General features: G+C 46.2%; 1 protein-coding gene across 3 annotated transcripts; it reads right to left on the bottom strand.

Moving 5' to 3' along the window:
• Positions 1-1,026: 1,026 nt before the first annotated feature.
• LOC116442634 (single-stranded DNA-binding protein, mitochondrial) lies at positions 1,027-22,889 on the bottom strand. 3 transcript variants are annotated; one of them, XM_032105815.1, is made up of 17 exons: positions 22,811-22,889; positions 18,408-18,779; positions 15,494-15,693; positions 14,906-14,954; positions 13,127-13,299; positions 12,372-12,493; positions 10,938-11,084; positions 10,070-10,171; positions 9,664-9,749; positions 8,575-8,745; positions 8,347-8,489; positions 5,852-5,888; positions 4,875-4,935; positions 3,794-3,934; positions 3,069-3,156; positions 2,455-2,543; positions 1,027-1,194 (listed from the first exon to the last, which is right to left on the bottom strand). In XM_032105815.1, the coding sequence occupies exons 2-17, from the start codon at positions 18,738-18,740 to the stop codon at positions 1,148-1,150; spliced, it is 1,989 nt and encodes a 662-aa protein (XP_031961706.1). In that variant the 5' UTR covers positions 18,741-18,779; positions 22,811-22,889; the 3' UTR covers positions 1,027-1,147. The 3 variants fall into 3 exon arrangements, with proteins under 3 accessions (XP_031961706.1, XP_031961708.1, XP_031961707.1); XM_032105816.1 differs by lacking the exons at positions 1,027-1,194; positions 2,455-2,543; positions 3,069-3,156; ... (1 more) ...; positions 4,875-4,935; positions 5,852-5,888 and adding an exon at positions 6,160-7,425; XM_032105817.1 differs by lacking the exons at positions 8,347-8,489; positions 8,575-8,745; positions 9,664-9,749; ... (6 more) ...; positions 18,408-18,779; positions 22,811-22,889 and adding an exon at positions 5,972-5,990.
• Between the last annotated feature and the right edge of the window lie 26 nt (positions 22,890-22,915).

The raw sequence follows: 22,915 nt of genomic DNA, 5'->3' as shown, positions 1-22,915 counted from the left end.
CAGTGCCAGGGACCTGGATAATTGCTAGAGCTTTAACTTCAAACAGAAATAGCTACTAAATTGAAAGAATTGAAGTTTTTCTTAGTACAGACAGTGTTCACAGGGCATAAAAAAAAACCCCAAAAATTCTGTAGGGGAAAGAGCTGCAAAGACTATTAAATGTGTTCTGCCTTGGGCTCAGAGAGAGATGAGATACAAAATCCCACCAGCTCTGAAGGCAGGAAATTGTCACCTCTAGCATTTTTCTTTCCCTGTTCACATCATGTCGTATTACAGTGGGAATTTTACTGTCTCTTCTTCATGTAGTAGAACTAAACACCTTTTAGTTGTGCAACCTCTCACCAATAATACTAAGTAATTCTCACTCTGACAACAAAACGTGAAACAAGCGCCACCCCCACTCCGAGAATCCCGGCCCCAGAATGTTTTTCACGCGAGTCCCCAAAGGCACAGCCAAGGCAGTCGCTCCTCCAGCTCCTCCTGATGGCAAACCACGGGCACAGCACTCTAAGGAGGGACTGGATGGGAATGCTGATGTCATCCGACGCCAAATGCCATAAAAACCAAGACCGAAGCAGGGTTTGGTGGAAGACAACACCTGGTTTGCTCAACTGCTGGGATCAGCAGAGGGGCAGATGCAAATGCACAGGAGGCCTTCTCTGGGTCTGTGACAAATCTCCAGCTCAGCACTAGTTAAGACCAATGGCTCTGCTTTAAACTTACTGTCCAACTGGCTTAGTGGAGGAAAAACAGGGAATGAAACCCACAGAACAGAGGAGGCATGTCAACAGTGAGTGAGATCAGGCTGTCAGGCTGTTCAAGACAGGAGAGAGATTAAGGCAGCGAGGGACAGAAGGTTTGAAAATAGCTGAAGATGCGAAGACTGACTCCCATTTATATATTCATCAGCTCAAGAATTGATACAGCTGCCTGGGATACTTTTCCTTTAACAGCAAAAAAGAAAGGAATCCAAACAATGATAACAGAGAGAAAGCGCATGGGAAAACAAAACACACAGAAGTACCCTCTAGGTAACAAACATTTTATTTATTTCTTAATGAAACTACAGCAATATCTGCAATTACATAATTATGAAGCACTGAAAAACCAAAGGAATGAAATGGCCTGGGTCCAAGCACTAAGGACATCACACCTTGTCTCTCACCGAGCCATCACTCAGAAAAATCACATTATCTGAAAAGAAATTTTAAAAGTTAATCTTGAGGATTGTTTTGCCCTGTTGCAAGCCTTCACACCATGAAGACCAGCTATTTGTGTTAAAATAAGCTGCTAAGATGTGGATTTTGGAACAGAATAATAGTTCATAAAACAAAACAGTGTCCAATACAGGGTTCTTTCTCTACCTGCCCTGAAAGCAGACAATTCAAGGTGGCTACTATGAAACAAGGGTGCTAAAGCTGATGAAAAGCTGCTGAACAGTCAAAGACACTGGAAACATTTTAAAATAATGGTTTAATTCTTTGAGTACAATCTTTATCAGTTACAGCTTATTTCCTTTTTGTCATTTTCAGTCTGCACTACCCATGCCAATAGCCTACAGACTATAGGAAGCTCCCATTGCATCAAATCGCACAAACTTCTAAAGCATCTTGAGACTGGGCCTTTTCAACAAGAAACCATTAGGAGAACACTAATTAAAAAAAGAGAATTGCTTCTCCCCTCCAGTAATTTATAGCACTGCTAGCTTTTAAAGAGGCTGCAGAAACAGCCTCCAGGACTATGGCTGTTCTTTTTCCTTTTTGCCCCCCCTGCTTTCCCTCTGTCCTAGTTTTTTTAGACATACTTGTGTAACAGAAATGTTTGCTCTACTACCCAATTAATTTACCCCTCACTCAAAAGCAACACAGTAGCAGCTCTATCCACAATAAAGATGTAGGATGCTCAGGCTATTTAAATGCTCTGGGAAAAGTTGAGTTTCCTAGTTTTCTGTTGTGTTTATCCAAGGCACAAGTCTACTCCTCATCCATTCTGTGCTCTTCTTACCACTCCTGGCTACCAGAACAAAGTGTTTCTAAGTTCTCCATCAAGTTATCTGCACATCTTTCTAAGGTCCTTAATGGTGACATCTCCAGTCTTCAACAGGAATAAAAAAATTCTGGCAAACTGAGACAAAGCTTCTAAACAAATTGTGCTTAGAAAAGGAATCTGCCTGACCTGCAGCACTACACACCAGTGTTCTTAAAACACTCAGTGTCTGCCTCCTGCACCAACTGGCATAAGCAAATGACACCAACAGTTTGCAACAGCATTCTCTCATTTTCTGTGTGTTCACAAGCAGTGCCAGAGAAAATCTACTGGTACACACTACCCATTCTCTCAAAATCCTTGAGTGTGGATGCTGAGGCTGAAGACAAACCAAGCTCCAGTCCAGAGGTCCTCCACCCCCTTTCCATTTTAAAAGGGCAAGGGGCACCTTGGTGCTTTGCTCCTTACCTGCTATAATTGTTGTGGCCTGTCGCCTCACATTGTTCTTATCTGTATATTCACCATAATCTATTTTTCCTTCAACAAAGATTCGAGAGCTGGAAAAAAACAAGAATTTGATTTTGGTGCTGCAGTTTTCCACCCTGTATCTAGAATCACAGAATGGTTTGGGTTGAAATGGGACCTTAAAGACTGTATCGCTCCAACCCCCTGGCCATGGGCAGGAATACCATCCACTGGATCAAGGCTGCCCAAAGCCCCATCCAGCCTGACTTTTGAACACTTCCAGAGATGGGGTATCCACAGCTTCTCTAGGCAGCCTGCTTCAGTGCCTCACTACCCTGACAGTAAGGCGTATATCTAACCTAAATCCATATATCTAACCTAAATTTCCCCTCTTTCACTTTGAGCCCATTCCTTGTCCTATTACTACAGTTCCTGATGAAAAGGCTGAACTCAGAATCTGATTCAGAGTACACAGGCTTTTGTATCAGTTGTTTGTAGCAGGTCTGCTAACTTGTTTTACAGCACCTGTATCTTTGTATAGTTCCTGGACACCATAATTATTACACTAATCCATTATTAAGGCATTAAATCCTCAACCACATTTGTTATTCACTTACCCCTTCCTCACATACTGATAGGTGACATCCCTGAGGCCTGGTCTGAAGACAGAGATCCTGTGCCATGTTGTCTTCTGACTGATATCACCTAAGGAACAGAAACAACAGAGCTGGATGCCAAATCCTCTTTGTGATACAAGACACAGAAATTAGTTTCAACACATTGGTATTCTCAAACAATGAGAAGTGATTTGAAAACAGACATATACTAGCACTCCATCTCCCACTTCACTCCAGAACGACATGTTCCACTCATCTGTGTCCAAACAAAATCTTGTGCAGAAGCACAGTTCAAACCAAGTCATCACTTTTCCTGGAAGACAGTGCTCTCAGGCTCTTATTTTTTTTCCCCCGTCAGACACTCCACTTTGACTAGAAGTTAGAGAATATGAGACATCCGTAGATGCAAACTGATGACAGAATCAATGAGAAAATTATCTTTTCTTTATCTTCCTCATCTTGAAAGACAAGTAAGAGTACAGAACCTGCTATGCCTCTGACAAACCCCACTAGTGACAAACTGCCCACTCAACACTCCTCTCCTACTGAGGAAGGTCAACAGCAGATCTCTCATCAGTATATGCTGCTGGGGATCAGTAAGGCACACAAATGCAGCAGCATCTCTGCTGACCTCAAAGGAACTTTCCTGCACCCCAGAGATTTGCAAGCATGACGCTGCTGGCCATGCAGCGGTGACCTGGGACATGCTGCTCATGCAGACTCACCTCCCTGGCTCACTTCACCATCTCCTGTCCGCCACATCTCATTGGTTGCCAGGGAAAATATGGTAACAGGATTTTTTCCTTCCACTTGCCTCATGATAGGGTCCTGTCCAACCCGACCAAGCAGCTGAACACGATTCATGGCTGAAACAAGAGAGACCAAACACATATAAAGGTGAACTGCTAATCATGGCAAGCTGCGAATCAGCAGCTTTTGTCAAGGGCTAGGATTACAACTTCCTGATCCTCCTAACCACTTTTCAAGCTCTTGTGACTTTTGGCTTTTTCAGGCCCCAGCAGGTGGTTGACTGTGTCTGTACTGTCATTATTATTACTATGATATAACCTATTTAAAAGCCAAAGGTTCTTTATTCTTTCTGTTCTATCTTTTTCACAGACACATCCATATATCACTTGAGGCTAATTTGCATTTACTTATCTTGACTTTTATTTGTTTCATAACGATAAAAATAAAATGCATAGCAGTATCTTTGAAACAAAGTTGCAGTATTACACTCCATCCTCTGAATGAGAGAGCCATTTGTTTCTACACAGGTACCAGGCCTAGGCAGACAGAGTTTATCCCTTCTCCATGTTCAAGGATAACTGGAAGAGGTCAGGGAGGCGTCCCTTGTGCACAATGAGCATGTGAAGTGAATAGTGAAGGCTGAAGTACACCTGCAACAAATCCTGCTGGGGCAGCAGCACCCACACAAGTCCCCCAGGGACCCAGGAGTCTGAGAAACAAGCACACAAGGCACCTGAAGACAGGTGTTAGAAACCATGACAACAGCAGACCCAAACCACTGCCACAGATAAAGTACAACTACCTGCCCTTTACAGATGGTAATCCTCATCAGGGCTTTTTTCTTTTCCCCCTAAAGTGCTGCTTGACCTCACCTTCTCCTGCAGCGACCAGACAGGAAGCCACTCAAGAGTCTGTGTGCTTGAAACAACACATTCTTAGCTGCTACACTGAGGAGCTACCATTCCTAGCTCCTTCTCTCCTGCCCTATTTCAGATGTTCTAAAACTGAGATAAACACAGTGAGAAACAACTAAGTTGCATGTCAGGAGCTACTTACATCTTTCAAGTACCAATGAGGTAGCCATATCAGAGTCATGTCTTACAAACTGGCGTAGCACCTGAACAAACAGAGAAATGCGAGTTTGCACCACACAAACTATGAACAGCATTCACAAGCCTTTACACCTCATTTTTGGAACACTTGCAGAGGTTCTGCAAGTATGTTCTTTTATGTAACTAATGGGAAAACTGAGGAAAGAAATCTGTTCAGCCAAATGAAACTAATAAGATTGTTTAAGAATGTCTGGTTAAATCAAGGTTAAAAAGTTGCCAAGAAAGAAGGGTGGTCCAATGGTGTACCTCCAGCAATTATTTTTGGGACATGCAGTAACTACTGTTTTTTCTGTAATACATAAGTAGGGGGGAGGTGGTTTGTAGTACTGTGGTGGTTTAGTTGTTAGAGCTTTGGTCTTTGGAACCAAACAGGTCTGATAGTTCCACCAACTTTCTGCTTTACTTCAGAGATTAACCAGGTGTGCCCAAAAAGTACATCCACACATTGGAATGGATGCACTGACACCCTTGTTCCCAAGGCAAATCAAGGACACAAAACTCTCAGTACTGCAAGTGGGGAAAAAAGTAAAGGAACTGCCTTTATGCCAGCAAATATTCCATCCTAGAACGAGCAGGGGAAAAAAAACCCAGGAACACTTTTGCTAGAGATCCATGTGGAGAAACGGGGGGGAAGGTTCATTTCCCATAACATGTGGTTCTAGGCCCGTGGGAGAGCTCACGTTTTTCCCCCAAAAGCAGACCCAGCGCACGGCCGGAGCGCGGGCACAGCAGCCGCGGCCCCACAGCCGGCGCTGTCCGGGCGAGGGCTCCGGGGCGCCGGGCTCTGTCCGCCGCTGCCCTTCCCGGAGAGTCCCCGGCAGCCCCGCGGCGGGGCCAGAGCGGCTGCAGCGGCTTCTCCCCCCCGCCCCGAGGGCGGCCGGGCCCGAGCTCCGCCGCGGCCCCGGCCCCGCACGGCCCTACCTGCCACGCCGGTCGCCGCCACATGCTGCCGCCGAGCCTGCGGAGGGAAAAGCAGGGCTGAAGCAGCGCCCCAGGGAGCCCCGGGCCCAGCCCCAGCAGCCGACCCCGCGCCCCCCGCACCTCTCCCGCCGCCCCGCTGCGCCCGCAGACGGCCGGAACAGGAAAGGCACAGGCCGGAGGTTCCGGGCGGAAACGCGGCCCGGGGGAGACGGGCAGGAGCGGCCGGGCAGCGCCTGCAGCGGAGACCCGCCCCACGGGGGACCCAGAGCTCGCCGGCAAGGAGAGAACAAAACTCCATCACTCCATCATCGGTTAAAAAAAGATAAAACCTTTATTCGCACGAAACGATCTCCCAGTTAAAAGCCAGCATGTGCAACATCATAAAACAAACCAGTAAGACCTGGAAATAACCGAGTTACCAAGTTCACGCTGTCCCTCATAACAGTGCAGCGCTCTGTCCATCCAACACACACAAGGGACAAGGACCCCCAAAGTTACAGTCAGCGGGGAGAGGGAGAAGGGTGTACGGGATCTTAAACACAAAATACAATTAACATGGGCAACTCCAAAAAGCTGAAAAAGCCCTTTCTAATTGCCTGCAGTTCACAGGCAGGCAGCTGCACCACACGCAAGATACTGGAAGGGAAATGGGAACAGACCCAGCTACCAACACACTGCAGTTGTCTCCCCCTCCTTGACCAGGGAATCCTTGCCGATTGACAGAAAACAAGTCAGGCATCAGGGACTAACTAGTCTGCTAAAACATACCCAGTTACAAAAGTTTTGTTGCTTAAATTTGAAAGAATGTTTTTCTTCAACTCCCACTCCTTAACTCAAAGTATTTCCTTTTCTACTGTGTCCCCCCTCAGTGAAATGCCACTCCAGCTGCAGCCCAAACTCCCTAGGACTGCTGTGTAACCAGCCTGGCTCTTGATGTGTAGCTAAAACTGGCTGCCATAGTCTCTGCCTACTTGTTCCTAGAAGGGCCCAGCTGTAGATGCTGTCTCCCTGTACAGCCACTATCACCCCTCTAAAGATATAGTCAGCAGTCAGCCCAAGTGTTAAGACCACAAAAATCACCAATAACAGGGCCCAACTCAAGAAAGAGGGAAGTGAGTAGAGAAAATGTCATCTTTTTGTCATGGCAGAGTTACACTTCATCTCTAGCAAGACCAGTTACACAAGAAATTAAACAGGTAAAGGACTGAGGACAACCTTAAATCCCATGATCCAACACTTGCAAACCAGTCATTCTTTTCTCAGCCAACATCTCATAACTAACAGGGGAACAACAACAAAAAACACCACCACAATAAAAGGAAAATGACAGGGAGAGAATATGGGGCATTGGTCTGTGCAGACCCTCTGCTTTCACAGGGCCATTCAGCAGTCAGAGCTCTTTGGACAACACAGAAATTCAGTAACCCAGAGTAAAGCTAAACGAACGACAGCTCTTCCCTCCCACCAGACGCTTGCTCTTCTGCTTAGAAGAGGTTTCAGACTCTTGTAACTTGGCACTTCCTAAGGCTTGGTCCTTCATGAGGGTCTGGGCAAGGCGAGCTGCTTTAAGTTCCCTGCAGGGAGGAGATGGAAGGAAGAGGGAAGGAAGAAAACCATGTCATGCATGAATCCCCATCAGCTACAGAAGCAAACTATGAACAATCTTGCACAAGAGGGATACTGTAATACGCCAGCAGCACTGGAAGGGAGCAACTTCTCACCCCAGAGAGTGACGTGAAGATTACTGTAGCTGTCTCTAGAGTTTCTGCTTGAAAAGGCATGAGCTCTGATGATTTACCAAAAGAAAACTATGTATCGGGCCAGCAACACACTGGCACCAGTACGAGGAACCCTTCGCTCAGTTTTTCTCCCATTGTTTCAGGTATTTGTGAATGGTTTAACTTAGATCAATGTCATCTCATGCAGCACAAATACCTACATAAAGGCATATACTTCTTTTCCATTGGCTTTCTTCCCTGGTACTTGCTGTTCTTCCAGAGCATTCACTCTTCTGTCTACACAGAAAACCTACTCCTCAGCTGACTACTGCACTTAGAGGGGTTGTGGGGCAGTTCTTAGATCCCAGCACCTCTAAACACTACTGCCAACAGCAATGAGAGGGAACAAGAGAAAAAAAGGCTATCTGCCACCACCTGATATTTCTCTTCCTTCTGTGCTTAGACCACTATCTCAGTGCATTTTCAATTCCTCATCTGCCCACTAGCTGCATTTTGCATCACCAGTGGTTGCAGGAAGCACACGAGTTCATTGTTGTAACTCGGCCAGTTCCTCCAACCCAGAGCTGAAGCACAGCTGCTGCCTGGGCACTGCAAGTCCCTGTTACAGCCCCATCATCCTCCCAGCTCCAGGCACAGGAGCTGACTGGGTATTTCTGCACATGCAGTCTCCCAACACCACCACCCCTCCATTCAGAGCAGGTGACCAGCATTGTTATTGCTCACACCTTCTCCCGGTCATGCCCAAGCCAGCCCTACCTTTCCAGCATGGCAGTCTTGCATTTCTCTTCATTTAGCTGCTCCTGGAGCTGCACAGCTTTTCCATATGAAGGACGGAGAACAGGGTGTTTGGTGAGAGCTGTGGCAGAAGGTCTTTGCACTGGGTCAGGATGGATCATGAGCTAGAAGGCAAAGGACTTCAGAGCTTAACACTCTTGTCACATGCCAGCTGCAAAAGCCACCATTCTGTCAAGACTACTTCCTCACCTTCAGGAGCTCTAGAAAGCAGTGGGGAAGCTTCTGGGGGATGGGTGGGATATTTCCTTTGCGGATGTAGTGCCACAGGGCCCCGTTGTGAGGCAGTGGCGCTGCACCGGCTGCCAGAGCCACCGTGAGTGCCAGGGCAAAGATGTCTGCCTTGGGCAAGTAGCAGTATTGCTGCAGAGAGAAGGGGAAAGGTGTTAGAAAGGAACATCTTGCTATACTAAACAAAGGTGAGTTGGGGTATGAGCTCAAAAAGAAACCGCCAAGCAAGTGTGTGTATATGGCACTGTGGACTTCACCACCCTGGTGAGCTGTTTTCTCCTCCTCAGGATAAAAACATTGGCAGCAGGCAGTACCACTAAAGCATGTTGGCTTTCACCCACTCATGAGGAGCTTGCAGGCCACACTGGGATCACTGCAGTAGCGCCAGAGGATGGCCCAACAGACATGTACCTCCAGCCTTCACAAGGCAATAAGCTACCCATGCTCAACTCAAATGGAAGACTGCATCTGATGCATTGGCCTAACAATTCTTAAATCCACTTCCAGCCCAAACAGACACTGTCACCTAAATATCTGAACTGAGTAACACATCCAACCTGGTTATTCAATACTGATTCCCTTTTCATTTGCTGGCCAGAGTGACAAAACTGCAATCAGTTGGAGAGGTTCCTTGTGCCTCCCACCTGCCTCCACTACTTGTTCAGTGTTTGTTTTACAAGGCATCTGTCTGGGTAAATTTATTCCTCAGTAATCACATCCAGTAGTTTAATCTCAGCTGGATACGCAAACCAAATATCTTCAAACTGATAAAGGTTTTGTCCCACTGATCCCTCAAGGGGAATCGTTGCAATAATCCAATGATAGCTACTTATGAAGTATTCACATATGAAGTAAGTATTTCCATGACAATATCCACACCACTATCATTCATGCTAAAGTGCTAATTTGGCAGATTTCATGGCCAGACCAGACAGAAGAAAGAGGAGATAAGGGGAGGAACAAGATAGACTAATGTCTGCTCTACAGTTGATTTCTCCCCATTTGCTCTCCCACCCTGTTCTCCTCACTGCCCTGCTCTACCAGTTGTACCTCTTGCAAAATCTCATTGGCCAAAAATCGTCTGTCTCCTTCCTCCACCTGAGGGTTTGTTATTGATGTCACATGTCCAAGGTCACCTGAGACAAAGAACAAGAAGCTGAAATGTAATGAAGCAAACTGAATTCTCAAATAAAAGTCTGCATTTTATAGGCACCAAAAAAGAAATAATGAGTAAAAGAGCAAGCCTACTCGTAACTCAGAAATCTCCACTTGGAAACAGGCACATGAGTTTTCTGTGACTTTTCTTAGAGGAATTAATTCTGGTAAGTAATTGGGGCATTCAGGACTATGCTATCACTTTTATGTGCAAGTCTCTTCAGCCAGCAGGATAGGGCAGTATCAAGCAGTAATGGGCAGCCCTAATCTTAAACCAATTGTAAAGTAGGCTAAAACCTACCAATCTTATACACCACACCAGGAGAGAATTCATCTTCACTGTCACTCTCCTCCTGCCCAGTAGGGCCTGAAACTGCCAGCTTGTGACAGATGAAGATATTACCTGCAAGACAGAGAAGTTTAGCAATAGGGTGATAGTAGCAGTTGGGCTGCAGCAGCCTGACAACTTCGTAAAAATCCCACCTGTCAAAGTAGTTAAGTTCTGCAGCCAGAGAAAACATGCATATGCTTCCCACCCATTAGTCAGCTTTCTGCCCAGTTCACATTCAGCAACACAGCTGGCATAAGACAGTTGTATCTTGGGCATAAAATATCCTAGTGAAATCAACTTCCCCTTCCTCTGCCCTCTGAGGCAGAAGCGTAATTTCAGCAGGAAAAAGGAGCTCCGCTCTGAGAATATTAACTATGTGACAAGGGGAGCATCGCCCTGGAGGTGACCATCCTGAGCTGCAGAGAGGAAACCTTGTTGCTATTTTTGCAGGAACTTAATCCCTCAGGGTAGGTACACACTCAAAAGTCAAGCCTTGTGCAACAAAAGAGCAATAAACAAGGAAGTCCCCATCTTCACTGGCAGCCCTACTTGCTCCACCAGTATGAAGGTGATTCCCATGAGCCAGGATTGCAAAGGTCACAAGACAAGAGTGAAATGCTGCCAAATATCAGAGACTACTCAATTTTAGAGCAGCAGTAGTGGCACAAATCAAAATAAAAATCAAAAAAAGACCCAAAACACCATACACAAGACAAGGGCAAGGTACTCTTTCCTTTGAAGCATGACAATCAGTCCACTCAGAAGGATTTATTAGAGGTCCTACCCCTGAGGAATCATTAGGAAAACCCTCCACAAAGGAGGGGAGCACTATACTTACTAGGTTTGATATCCAGGTGCACAAGGCCAGAGTTGTGGATGTATTTTAATCCCATGGAGACTTGTAGCAATATTTCCTTCAGCTCTCCTTCTGGGAAATACTGCCCGAGCTTTGCATTTTCCAGCAGCACATCTTGGAGACTCCCTCCTAGGGGAAAACAGCCAGTCTGAGACCTGACAAAGGTTTTATGGAACAGCATGTTTGAAATAGCTTAGCTGCCCAGAACACTTGGAGGCTTGCTAGTGACACACCCCAACTACAGCAGCTCTGTGTGCTCTAGTGAGCAAACTTGGACAAGGCTTCAGCCTTTCCACTGCCCTGGAATGCCCGGCCTGCTGCTCAACAAGGATGAACAACTGCATTTCTACCTCCAGCCTACAGCTCTACATCCTGCCAGGAGGGCTGACCTTCTAATGATGCTGGTGCTGCTGCAAGTGAACAACAGAACACTTAATTGCTTCTGCTGTGCTTAGGTGCAGAAAGCAGGTATAGGAATGGTGGAACAAGGAAATTAAGTTCCCACTAGCAGATTTTTGACTGAAAAACGTAACATTTGACACAGTTTTGTGAGTCTCCATTGAGACACTTTGGATATTGCAGAAATAGAAGATATCATGGCCTCTCCCCATCAGCCTACTTTTCACCACTTCTCCTTTAGTCTCAGATGCTCATCCGCCAGAACACAAGCAATACATCAATGCTGCAGCAATGAGCACCACATTTCATGGTTGCCTCTACCAGATTTGAAAGCAATATTCCAAACAGCTATAACCACTCTTCATTGAGCCCCAATACTACAGGTGCAGTTGAAAGATAAATATTACATATTTGCCTTCAGTAACTCTGGTAGCTAAAGGTATATTTTCCAATTTCTCTCAAGCAGTGGTATTGCCAAGGGCAAACTCAAGTAGGAGTTTACCACCCTGCCTGCAGCACGCCATTTACACTTTGCCTCATCATTTGCTCCATTTCTCCACAGCTGTCAACCCCTTTCTTCTAGTCAGAATGCAGTGTACCTTCATCTCAACCAGGCAGCCACTCTTCCAGTCATTACCCACCTCCATTAAGAAGAGGTTCTTGCCAAGATACATGGCCCTTAAGAGTTAGTTGCTCTTGAGTCACCCATATCAGGTGTTACCCAGACAGTCCCAGGCACAGTTCTAAGCATTGGCATAGGCAATGCTATTCCAGGCCAGCCAAAATAGAGGAACAGGTTTCAAATCCCAGAAAGAAGAGGGTATTCACTGCTTCTAAAACATAAGCACCATTCAGAGATCCATCTAAACATTATGAGCCCTGACTGGATTCTCCATGGAAATGCAGCCCCAGTGCAGTTTGCTTTCTTGCAAGCCAAAATATCCCATATTTAAGTACAAAAGAAGGCAACTTTGCCCATGCTGAGCTCTCAGCCTTGAACACTGTCCCAGCTCTTACCATTGCAGTGTTCATTCTGGATAATCATGTGATCATCCTCTGCCCAGGCCGAGTAGTAGCGCACAACATGGGGGTGGTGCCCCAGGACAGCGTGAGCATAAACCTCGCGCAGTGCCAGCTGCCTAGGGAAGCACACACAAAAAAAGCAGAGGTGACAGGCTGCCAGAGGCTGCTTCACACCAGGAGAGGAGCCCTGGTTTGCAGCCTGAAAGCCCAGAACACCTCTGTTGCCCCTTTCTCTTGGGTTTTGACAGGCTGGCTTTTACAGCTGCTGGAGCAAAACCTGCCCTTGCTCAAATGCACTGAGCAGCTGTTAAAGAAAATGATCACTGAGCAAGCCTTTTGTTAAAGAGGCAAAGGCAGCAGCAGCTTCAAAGACTTTGCTTTAGCATACACGACACCACAAGCTGGTCAATACAGATGTGAGTAGTGCTGGCTATGCAGCAAGGCAGGGACATACCACAAATAAACTACTTGACAGTTACTGTAAAGAAACAGTCTGGATGGACCCAAGGTGTTCAGGTATGCCATCCTCTCACTTGGCAATGCATGTGACTTCTTCCTTTTCTAGACATTTATATCAATAATTGTATAGTGATATCTTCCCCCATTCTCCCAACTGTTACTTGGAAGTGCAACAGCAGCCAAGTTTTGCTCATGCCTTCCATCAGATACCTTTAGATCCCTGCTCCCTCCTTCCCATCACAAGAACATGCCCATCATTTCAACTGGCAGTTTCCAGCAAGCACACTCACTCATCTGAGGATCCTGCCAGAGGCCTTTTGGAGCGTTTGATGGCATAAACGCATCCATCAAGGCGTTTGATGCACTTGTAGACAGAGCCAAATTCCCCCACACCAATTTTTTCTAGTTCCAGGAACTCCTTCTTGTAGCGGGAAACCATATTGCTCGCTTTCAGAGTGTATCTCTGCAAGGTCACAGAAACAGCAAACACAAATAGGAGTTAAAAGACTTAATATCTGTCATGGTTTTAGAGATGTGTAACACTTGCTGTCACTGATCACCCACACTGATCCCTCTCCCATTCTGATGTTCATCCAGGCACATGTGCAGGTGTGTGTGGCCGGCTCTTGAAACAGCAGTTTCAATCCTTTAAATTACCTTTCACTTGTTGTGTTTTTTCTGACTACTTACAGGCCATCTTCCCTGGTTCAGCCAAGTTGCAAGGCTGGTTGGTTGGTTTTAGAAAATCAGGACTTGTTAGCCATAGAGGTAGAAATTACAGCAAAGGAGAAATTTGGTCTAGTTGGCTGTACATGCCTAAGCTTCCTTGGGTTACTGACATCACATCCCTTCTCTTGACAACCCAGACAAGTTCCTAGACCCACAGCTGATGGAGTCAGTCAGGGATGAACAGCAAGCAACAACAATATACTGAAGTAACTGGCCTAAAGATAGGACTTGAGAAGACCTTAGATCTAATGCCTATTTTGAGCTCAGGAGAGGAGCTTGGTGTGTTGGTTTCCTGTGACCCCAGCTGTGCAAGAGCTGCTTTATCCTGGCAGCTGAGGTTGCCTGCAGCCAAGGCCATTCTGCATCAGTTCAGGCTCTCCAGGTCTGAAGCACCAGCTGTTGACTAATGGCAGATTAGCTGGTCTCAGTGTATTTGTTTGTATTCCCACTGATATCTCACCCAGAGACAGTTTTCCACAAAAGGTTGAAAGCTGGCAGAACAGCTGGAACATCATTATTGCTACAACAATAGCCACTAGGGATCCGGGAATTGTTGGTAGAGTGATGCCTACTGGCAGGGAAAGTGAGTAAAGAAAAGAAAAGCAGTGGAGCATGAAGTGAACAACAAGAGTGGACTAAGTGATTTTTTTCTCCATTCTCCTGCATCCCTTACAGGGACAGCAGCTCATGTTGCACAGAAACCACTGCTGTCATTGCTGTACTTTATGGTATATGGCCTTACAGAGGAGGGAGTAAGATTTGGTCCTCACAGGGAGTAAAACGTGGCTCACATGAAACAGCAGCCCTTCCCAACAGGTGGCATTTCATAAGGCAGCTGTATTTTACACTATCTTAAAAGCTTGAGAGTAAAAATACCTCCTAGTAGACAATTTTATTTCTATATTACATACTCAATCTAATTAGCACTTGAGCAGAATAGTATTTCAGTAATTCACAAGTTACTTGAGGCGTTCTTCTAGGTAAAACAATAATCGTGGCAGCCGGATAGTGGATGCTGCCAGTAGCTATTTGCTCTGCAGGTGTAATTTTTCCATGAAGACCATTTGCCTGCAATCCCAGTCTCCTCAGCTAGAGGGTACCATTATCCTTCTGTAAGCCTGGCTATCGCACAGTTACAAAGAACAATTCCGCCTCTTCCAAGTTTGTCATCTCAAACAAATATTAACAAAACATTCAGCTTGGAACTTTTCTGTCATAGGTATTCATCCTCTGGCATGGTGCCATGGTTTATACTCCAATAACAGAATAAATTCCATCAAACACCAAGCCTTTACAAGCATCTTATCCACTTTATGGGAGGAAAATATACAGACACTCACATTTGTAGGTAGCTCCTGTTTAATCTGGCTTCCTGGATGAGGATCATTCCTATAACAGAAGATTAGGAAAGTCTGGTGTATTATTTCAGTGCAGCAATCCAACTGGATTTGAAATTAAAACATCTTTCAAAGGAACCTCCAAATCTTGCTTCACAGCTTAATCATATATTTTATAGAGTTGATATACAGGTTTTTAGTTGAGGTCTTAAAGACTACAGTCCCAGGTTAGGAATTCCTTGTTTCCATTTAAAAGGCCTCCACAAAGCAACTTCAGTACTGCCCACAGGACAGAGTGGCATTGTCCAGAGGCATCATTCTCCTGGCCTCCTTATTACTAGTGAAGCTGCAGCCATAGCACTAAAGAGAGCTGTTGATCCCCCACTTCCCTTTCTGAACAAAGGCAATGATTGATTTGTATTTATAGTTCTACTACCTTCATATATCTGCTAACATTTGCTCTGCACCAATGAATACTACAGAAGTGAGTGATTCATTGTTAGCAAATAAGTCCAGATACTGAACATCTCCATTACTTATCTCCTTCCAACAGTCTGATTTCAGTCTGCTACTTAAGAGCAGCTCACTTACAGCTCTTCTCTGGCCTTCCGTTTGCCATGAGGATGAAAGAGCATTTGTCGATAGGACTCTGGTGTAAAGGGATTAATGTTGACAAGAGAAGCTTGGGAAGAGTCATCAGAGTCAGCACGAGGAGTAAGTCTCAGATGCCGGAAGCCTTTGGGTGGGACCTTTGTTGCAGATGAAGGAAAAGCTGTCTTTGATAACAGGCTCTGTATTGAGAGAAGAAAAAAGTGGAAGATAAACCAGGACATTTTTTTGTTGCTGCTATTTCAGAATAAAATTCTTGTTCTCCTGTGACCCAAGGAGAAATTAGCTGCCTTCCTTGGAGTAGCTGAATCATTAAATCCCTGTGTCCCTAGTTTAGTCCCCACAGTTTTCATTTTCCACAAAGCATTTAATTCTCTGTTAAGCCCTTTCATATTCTATTCCCTGCTCACTTGGGTGAGGCCTGCAGAGCCATTTTGGCAAGCACAGTCCTCAAGAGGAGCCAGCTGCTCCTCTTTCCCTCCCACAGAGAAGCAGAAATTGCATCATATGTTGCATTAACATGGAAGACCTAGTTCTGCCAGGCATGGACTGTTGCATCAGTTTGGTCAGGACAGGTTTGTCAGGAGATGAGCTGGAACATCACCCAAGCTCCCCAGCAATAAGCAGCATTAGAATAGGGTAAGTTGGTAGAAATTTTTTGTACGGCTACTAGCGAAGCAACCAGAACCCATTTCTCCTCATGGATAAAAACCAGAATTTCAGAACTTTAAGTTCAGAAAGCACCTCCAGATCTTCTATAGTCACCTTGCTACAGAACACAGGCCACTGTGTTTCAGACTAATTCAGAACCTTGGGCCATGGAAAGCACAGACACCAGTCTTGAGCTGAAAACAAAAGTCTACTCACTCTGATTTGACTCCTTTAGTAACCATCAGCTTTTAAAAAACGTTTGGGTCTGACTTGTTTCAGCTTCAAGAGACTGATGTAAGGTCTACAGGATTATTTAACATTGTACTTTCCTCTAGTTAAAAGCCCTTTAAGAATATAAAAGTCTCCCTGTTGAAGATCAAGGTACTCATATCTTCTCAATCCAGCAGTGGTCTCACTATTATGCTCCTGGAGCCACATTTCCACTCACATCTGGTGGGTCTGGTGCTCATCTGTCTGCAGTTTTACACATGGCTCTGCTCTCTCATCCTTCCTATCCCTTTCAAATGTCTAAGGCCAATGCTCCCAGCCTTGTCTACAAGCAGATTTAGGCCCTTTTGAGCCCATCTTTTGCAGCATGCTTGGAAAACAAGACCTTTATCCCAAGAGAGAAAGGAAAAGAAATTGTTGATTTCATGCAATTGCTGCTTATGGGGTACAACATGACAAAGTACAAGCAGCATGTTTTGAATCATCCAGCCAACATGTTGTCTACACAATGCACACCCTGAAAGCACCCTTCACTACCAGCAGCCCATCTGGTCTAGAAAAGATTTTTATAGACCTCTATCATGGTTTAACCCCAGCCAGCAACTAAGCCCTCTGCTTGTGAGCCCTTTGCTCACAACTACAATCCCTTCCCCAGTGGGATAGGGAGCAGAAACAGGGAAGAAAGGTAAAGCCTGTGAGTTGAGAAAAGAACAATTTAATGATTAAAATAAAATATAATCACTATTATCACAATTAAAAGAGACAACAGAAAGAGAGAAAGAAAAATCCAAGACAGACAAGTGACTCACAATTGCTCACCACCTGCTGACTGATGTCCAGCCCATCCCTGAGCCCTAATCAGCCCCTCCTGGGTAATTTCCCTCTGTTTATATATTGAGCATGGCATTCTATGGTATGAAATCGCCTCTGGTTTGTTCCTGGCAGCTGTCCTGGCTATGGTGCCACACAGCTGCTGCTTCTGCTCACTGTCAGCATGGGAAACTGAAAAGTCCTTGACTTTGGGTAAACACCACTCAGCAACAACCATGTTTCAGCAACACTGTCCTTATGTTAAGCCCACAAAACACAGTGCAGTACCAGTTACTATGGAGAAAATTAACTCTAGCCAACTAGGATAATTTCTCACCTATGGTAAGGTGAGATTTAGGGAGAATTCTGATAAAGGGTCCCTGCAGGAAATTTTTGAAGTGATGCCCTTTAGACTGCTTTCCCCAAGAGAATGGTAGGCCATTCCTCAGTAAATATTGCCACACAGTCAATCATATAAGGCCAGGGGATCCTTCTCTCCACACAATCAGGTTTTTGGATGAGGACAGAAGCCAAATCCTAGTTCAGAAGCATTAAAGAACTGATCTTCTGACTTAAGCAAAGGAGCAAACAATCTATCAGTAGAGAAGGAACATTGAGACAAGACCAACAGCTACGCTTCACTGCAGGTCTGGACTGCTTGGAGCCATGCACACACCAGAAATTATTTAGGAGCAGAGAAGCTGGTGCCAAGTCTCCACCTGTGCTTACTCAAGACAAAAAGCAGTTGTATTATACTCTGTCCAAGAAGTTACACATAAAATAGGGGCTGGGATCATTCTCCCAAGAAACTAGCCCAGTAGCTAGGGTGCTTTTTGGGACAGTGACACAGGTGAAGAGAGGCTAACTTCCCTCCACAAGCACACATTGGTTTGCTACCCTTTCCACAGGGGATTTGCTACCCTCAGAAAAAAGCCCTGCTTTCCTCAAATTCACTAAGCAACTGCTCCATGCAAGAAGAAAAACCATGGCACCAGACAACAAGCTGGCTGGAGGTGATCCACACTTACCGAGCAAAGTACACATCCCACCCATAACACCATTTCCAACTTTCAAGACAAAACCCACTTGCACCCAGAAACGTGCTGAACAGAGCAGCAAGTGCAGCTGCCTATCTCCAAGTCCCCCCCAAACAATGAGCTTCTTGAAAGGAGATAGATACATTTATCTCCTACAGACCTGCCATTACCTTAGGAGTGTGCGGGGTGTCACAGAGCTGCAGCTTTTTCCACGTGATGTGCAATGGTGTCTCAGGTTTACTCCAGCTCTTGCTCACAGATGGGGAAGACTTCAGGGTGGGACTCATCCAAGCTTTTGTCCTGCTCAGGAAAATCTCACTAAGCTTTCTCTGAGGGGTTGCTGGCAGAGGACTGCTCTCTTGCCATTTCTGGAACTCTGAGCTTCTGGGGGGGCTCAAGCTCAGGGAGTCCTCCTCATTTACACTTTTGTCTTCACTGTCTTCACCACAGCTGGAGAAGTCCAGTCGCTGAATGAATTCGTTGCTGTTGTCCCAGTCATCCATGTTAGCACATGAAACAGAACAAGTAGAGCTGATACTGGCCTGTTTTGTTAGAGGTACAGAGGGAGAGAAACACAGCATTATTAAATAGCTGTCTTCTAAACTATCTTCTTCCTTGCTTCATCAAGGGCATCAGTTCTGCTGACCACACTCCCCAATCCCACATACACAGAAGCCTTGGTCACTCATTGGTGTAATTAGACATCACTGATTAATGAAGAGCATCCCAGAATTACCAAGTACAAAGCCATTCAGCTACTGTTTATGCAACACCAGATTTTGCTTTTTACCTTATTAGCATAATTCAGATACAACTCAGAAGCCACTGCCTTTCCCAGTAAATTTCCAAGACAACTCCTCCATCCACCCACTAGTCTCATCACACAAGGAAACCACATCCTAACAGAATAACACACACAGCCTCCCCTCACTCTTTTCTACATTAAATTTCTCAACTAGAGGGGGGAAAGAAAAAAAAAAAAAAAAAAATCCCATGGTACATACAGCTGTAAAAGCAGAGGGTGCCCCAAGGAGTCACCAGATACCCCACAGACAGCTTCTCTCCTGCCCTGGACCATTTATAATCGCCCCACACCTGAGCCAATGCTAATGCAAAACATCTGGAGTTTGGCAGCACCTGTCCACAGTTGCCTGGTGGATGAGGAGTTCTCTGTGCATGTGGATTTGCTGTGCTAACACCCAACTCTGCAGGGAGCCAGGACTCTCTCTGAGTCTGAGTCATCTCCCTGCTTCTGCACGCTGGTCCCTTCTCCACCTTCCTGCGGCCTGTAAGGGGGGTGATGTTTGCTGACAGCCAGTCTGCTCCATAATCCCATCAGGGATCCAGTCTTTGTGGGCTTTACTTGTATGAGTTAATTGTCTTGTGGTGATGGGGCCCTGTGTTTCCTTCTTTTAAGTCTGAATTTCCCTTCCTGCATTTAGATATGCATTAGTTTGGGCAAGCATTACAGCCTGCATGCAGAGGTCAGTAGCCTAATTTATAACATATACATTTATGAATGTATAATTTATAAGACTTCAGGAGAGAGTTAGGAGCCATACACAGGTCTCAGTATCTCAGTATAGCTTCCCATCTTGAGATTTCAAGGGAGAGGAAGGAGAAGCTGTGTTGGTGGAGGCAGCCCCACAGGTGGGGCTGCTCTCTTGCTCCCTGGGAGCAGGTCAGTGTCTCCCCTCACTGCACCTCTTTGTAAAAACAGGAATCTTCTGAGCCTTTGGGAACCTGTGTTTCAAAGTGGGATTAGAGCAAGTTTTAACTAATTGGGAACAAGGTTACAGCAGCCTTTTTTCTTAGCCTTGAGGAGAGCTGCTAGAAGGACATGCAGAGATTGGAAGTGGCTGCAGCCCATAGGAGATGGGTGTTTGGCAGATGCAGCACCTGCTTTCCCTTGCACACATCTAGGGCAATTTCCACCACAACATACAGGGCCACATTGGTCTGAGGTCTCTGTGCTCTCCTAACCCATTCCTTAAATGAAAAGTATGGCCATGTGGGTCTCTGAAGTTGCTTGTTAAGACTGTGATGAACAATTCATATGATACAGGCCACCAAAACAGTCTCAGGACACCATGCCAGGAACCCAGAACTGGTTGCATCTGGCCCAGAGGTTGCAGTATTTCTTCCAGGCACAGAACCTGTTGCTGCCATGCAAGTCTCCCTTGGTCTGAAATGCAGCTGCTGCATCTCCTCATGCCTTATCCTGGGCCAGGTCCAAAAGCCTGGCAGTGCCAGCACTGGCTGCTTTCTGCCATGACAAGCAGTGTCTGCAGCACCTGGCCAGCTGAGATCCAGGACCACCTTAGTACTGCTGTGATCTGATTGCATTCATCAGATGTTCAGTACCCGAAGCATTAGACTGGAATATATTAATTCTGAAGAAATAATGTTTTTAGTCCCTATAACTACATGTTTTTAATAACCCAGCAAAGAAATTCCTTCAGACCAGCTTTCAATCCCACCTTAAAAAATATTTTTTTTCTTTTTTTTCCCGCTCAAGACTTAGAGGCAGTACCCATTTTTCTAAAGAGGGATGTGATATGTAAAGGAGAAAAGTTGGACCTGCTGTGTAAACAAGGCCCAGCTTGTTCACCTTGCATTTTAAAAATAAAAACCACCACATTTTCATTTACATTTTTCCTGACTGTTCAAAGACCTGATGACAATTTCCAGAGCCCTCAGCTGGAGGGAGAAGGTGTTAATTTTCTTTTGAAGTAGAGTTTTTATTTCTAAAAGGGTAATATTATCTCTCAGCCTAGATCTTTTCAGTTTTGGTGAAATAATAAAATAGTAGAAAATGTGGCCTTTGTTTTTTGCATGTATCCAGCAAACAGTGTGCCCTCAGCAGGCCCAGATTGCTGGCCAAAGCCGTATCAATTGCTTTGGTACCACGGGGTCACTTGTCCCACGGGGTTTTTTCAGCAAAGCAGAGAGCTCAGAGCATGATGATGTTTCACACACCTCAGAGCCAGCACTGGCAGCCCCTGCTCCCTGCCACTGGCTGCTCTCCCCACCGCATCCCCTCCCTCTTGCAGGGGCAATACTGGTGTGACTGCACTGCTGAGGGGACCAGGAACAGCTCTGCACCACAAATAGCTTGTGTGGGTCATGAAGATTTGTTTGCTGGGATTTGTTTCCCACCTAGATTGCTGGGGGACAGACACTTGACATTTGTAGCAGCACCACTGTGGAGATGAAGATAGAAACGAGCTGTCATTTCAGCGTCACCAACATGCAAAAATATATTCATCCAAATGAAGATTGGCACTGTCTATACGGTTAAAGCAAAGCATGTGGCCAAGTATTTGCAGAATCTGGCTTTTCTTTACACAGTAACAAAATATTGTGCAGGGTTTGTTTCTTTTTTTCTTTACCAGTCACCTTCTATGAAAAACTCCATCTGCTAAACACCACCTACTCTGGTCTATAGCTCTGCAAAGAAAACTTGTGCATGGGCTTTGCAAAACAAAAATGCCCACTCAGTGTTGGAGCTGTCTGAAATGAAGCTCACAGCAAATGGATGCTAATGTTACCAAAAAAAGAGAGAAAAAACCCAAACCCCACTGCTGAGGAAACTGGATGATGGGTTTCTTAATGGGATATTGAACGCTCAGAACTGCTCAACAGGAAAAAAGTAAGACAATTAAGGCTTTTATGACAATATCTTCCTTTTAATTGTGGCCTGTTTAATTGGGTAATTCAATTAATCAGGAAGACCTAGGGAACCAAATTGATCCTAATGACACTTAATGACATTGGTGGTAGCATAAGGAGGATGGTAATTACAAAAAGTTGGCTGCCTGTAGATGCTTTGGTCATGCTTATGTTCATCTTTCAAGCTGATTCCACTTGTTCCTCCCAAAACAGTTTCACATCCTTCTGTAGCACATATGTACGTGTATATATATTTATGTACATACGTATATACACATATATATACACACACACCAGTAGATACTGGATCAGCATCCCTGACTCCTTCAGGTTTGTGGCTCGCAGCTTCCACCACAGCAATTTGGGTGGGGGCGAGCCTTCCCCGTTGCTGGCCCTGAGGCTGCTCTGCCCAATTCCCGTGGCTTTCCCAGCAGGATGGCTTTAACAGGGCTGGGGGAAGCAGCTGCCCGGCACTGGGGTCACAGCCTGGGGGGGACAGAAGGCGGGCAGCTGGCTCTGCCCTGCGCGGGGAGGTGAAGCACGGGCAGGCGGACTGCCCCCAGCCCCCGCGCTCCTCCGGGAGCCGGCACCGAAGAGCTCCGAGCCGGGATCTCCGCCGGCTGCCCCGGGCGGCTCCGGCCTCTGTCGGGCGCGGCCGCCTCGGCGCGGTGGCCCCGCGGCCCCAGCCCCGCCCCTCGCTCCCCGCCCCTCGCTCCCCGCCCCTCGCTCCCCGCCCCTCGCTCCCCGCCCCTCGCTCCCCGCCCCTCGCTCCCCGCCCCGCGGCCCCCGCCCCGCGGCCCAAGCCCCGCCCCGCCGGTGACACCCCCGTCCTCCCGCCCCCTCGCTTCCCGCCCCCCGCCGGTGCGGCGCGGGGGGTGCGGCTCCACTCGGCTCGGCTCGCCTCAGATCGGTTCTGTTCGGCTCATCTCGGCTCGGCCCGGCTCGGCTCATCTCTGCCGCGCTCGGCTCGCTTCATCTCGGCTCGGCTCGGCTCGGCTCGCTCCAT

The sequence above is a fragment of the Corvus moneduloides genome, chromosome 4 (genome assembly GCF_009650955.1).
Source record: "Corvus moneduloides isolate bCorMon1 chromosome 4, bCorMon1.pri, whole genome shotgun sequence".
Classification (NCBI taxonomy): domain Eukaryota; kingdom Metazoa; phylum Chordata; class Aves; order Passeriformes; family Corvidae; genus Corvus; species Corvus moneduloides.
This window is presented reverse-complemented; position numbering and strand designations above follow the sequence as displayed.

Coding starts and splice junctions, on each gene's coding strand:
- LOC116442634 (XM_032105815.1), bottom strand. CDS start 18,740: ATGGATGACTGGGACAACAGCAACGAATTCATTCAGCGACTGGACTTC. Junction 5,889..8,346: donor AAGACTGCCATGCTGGAAAG/GTAGGGCTGGCT, acceptor TTCCCTCCGCAG/GCTCGGCGGCAGCATGTGGC. Junction 3,157..3,793: donor TGGTGAAGTGAGCCAGGGAG/GTGAGTCTGCAT, acceptor TCTGTTCCTTAG/GTGATATCAGTCAGAAGACA.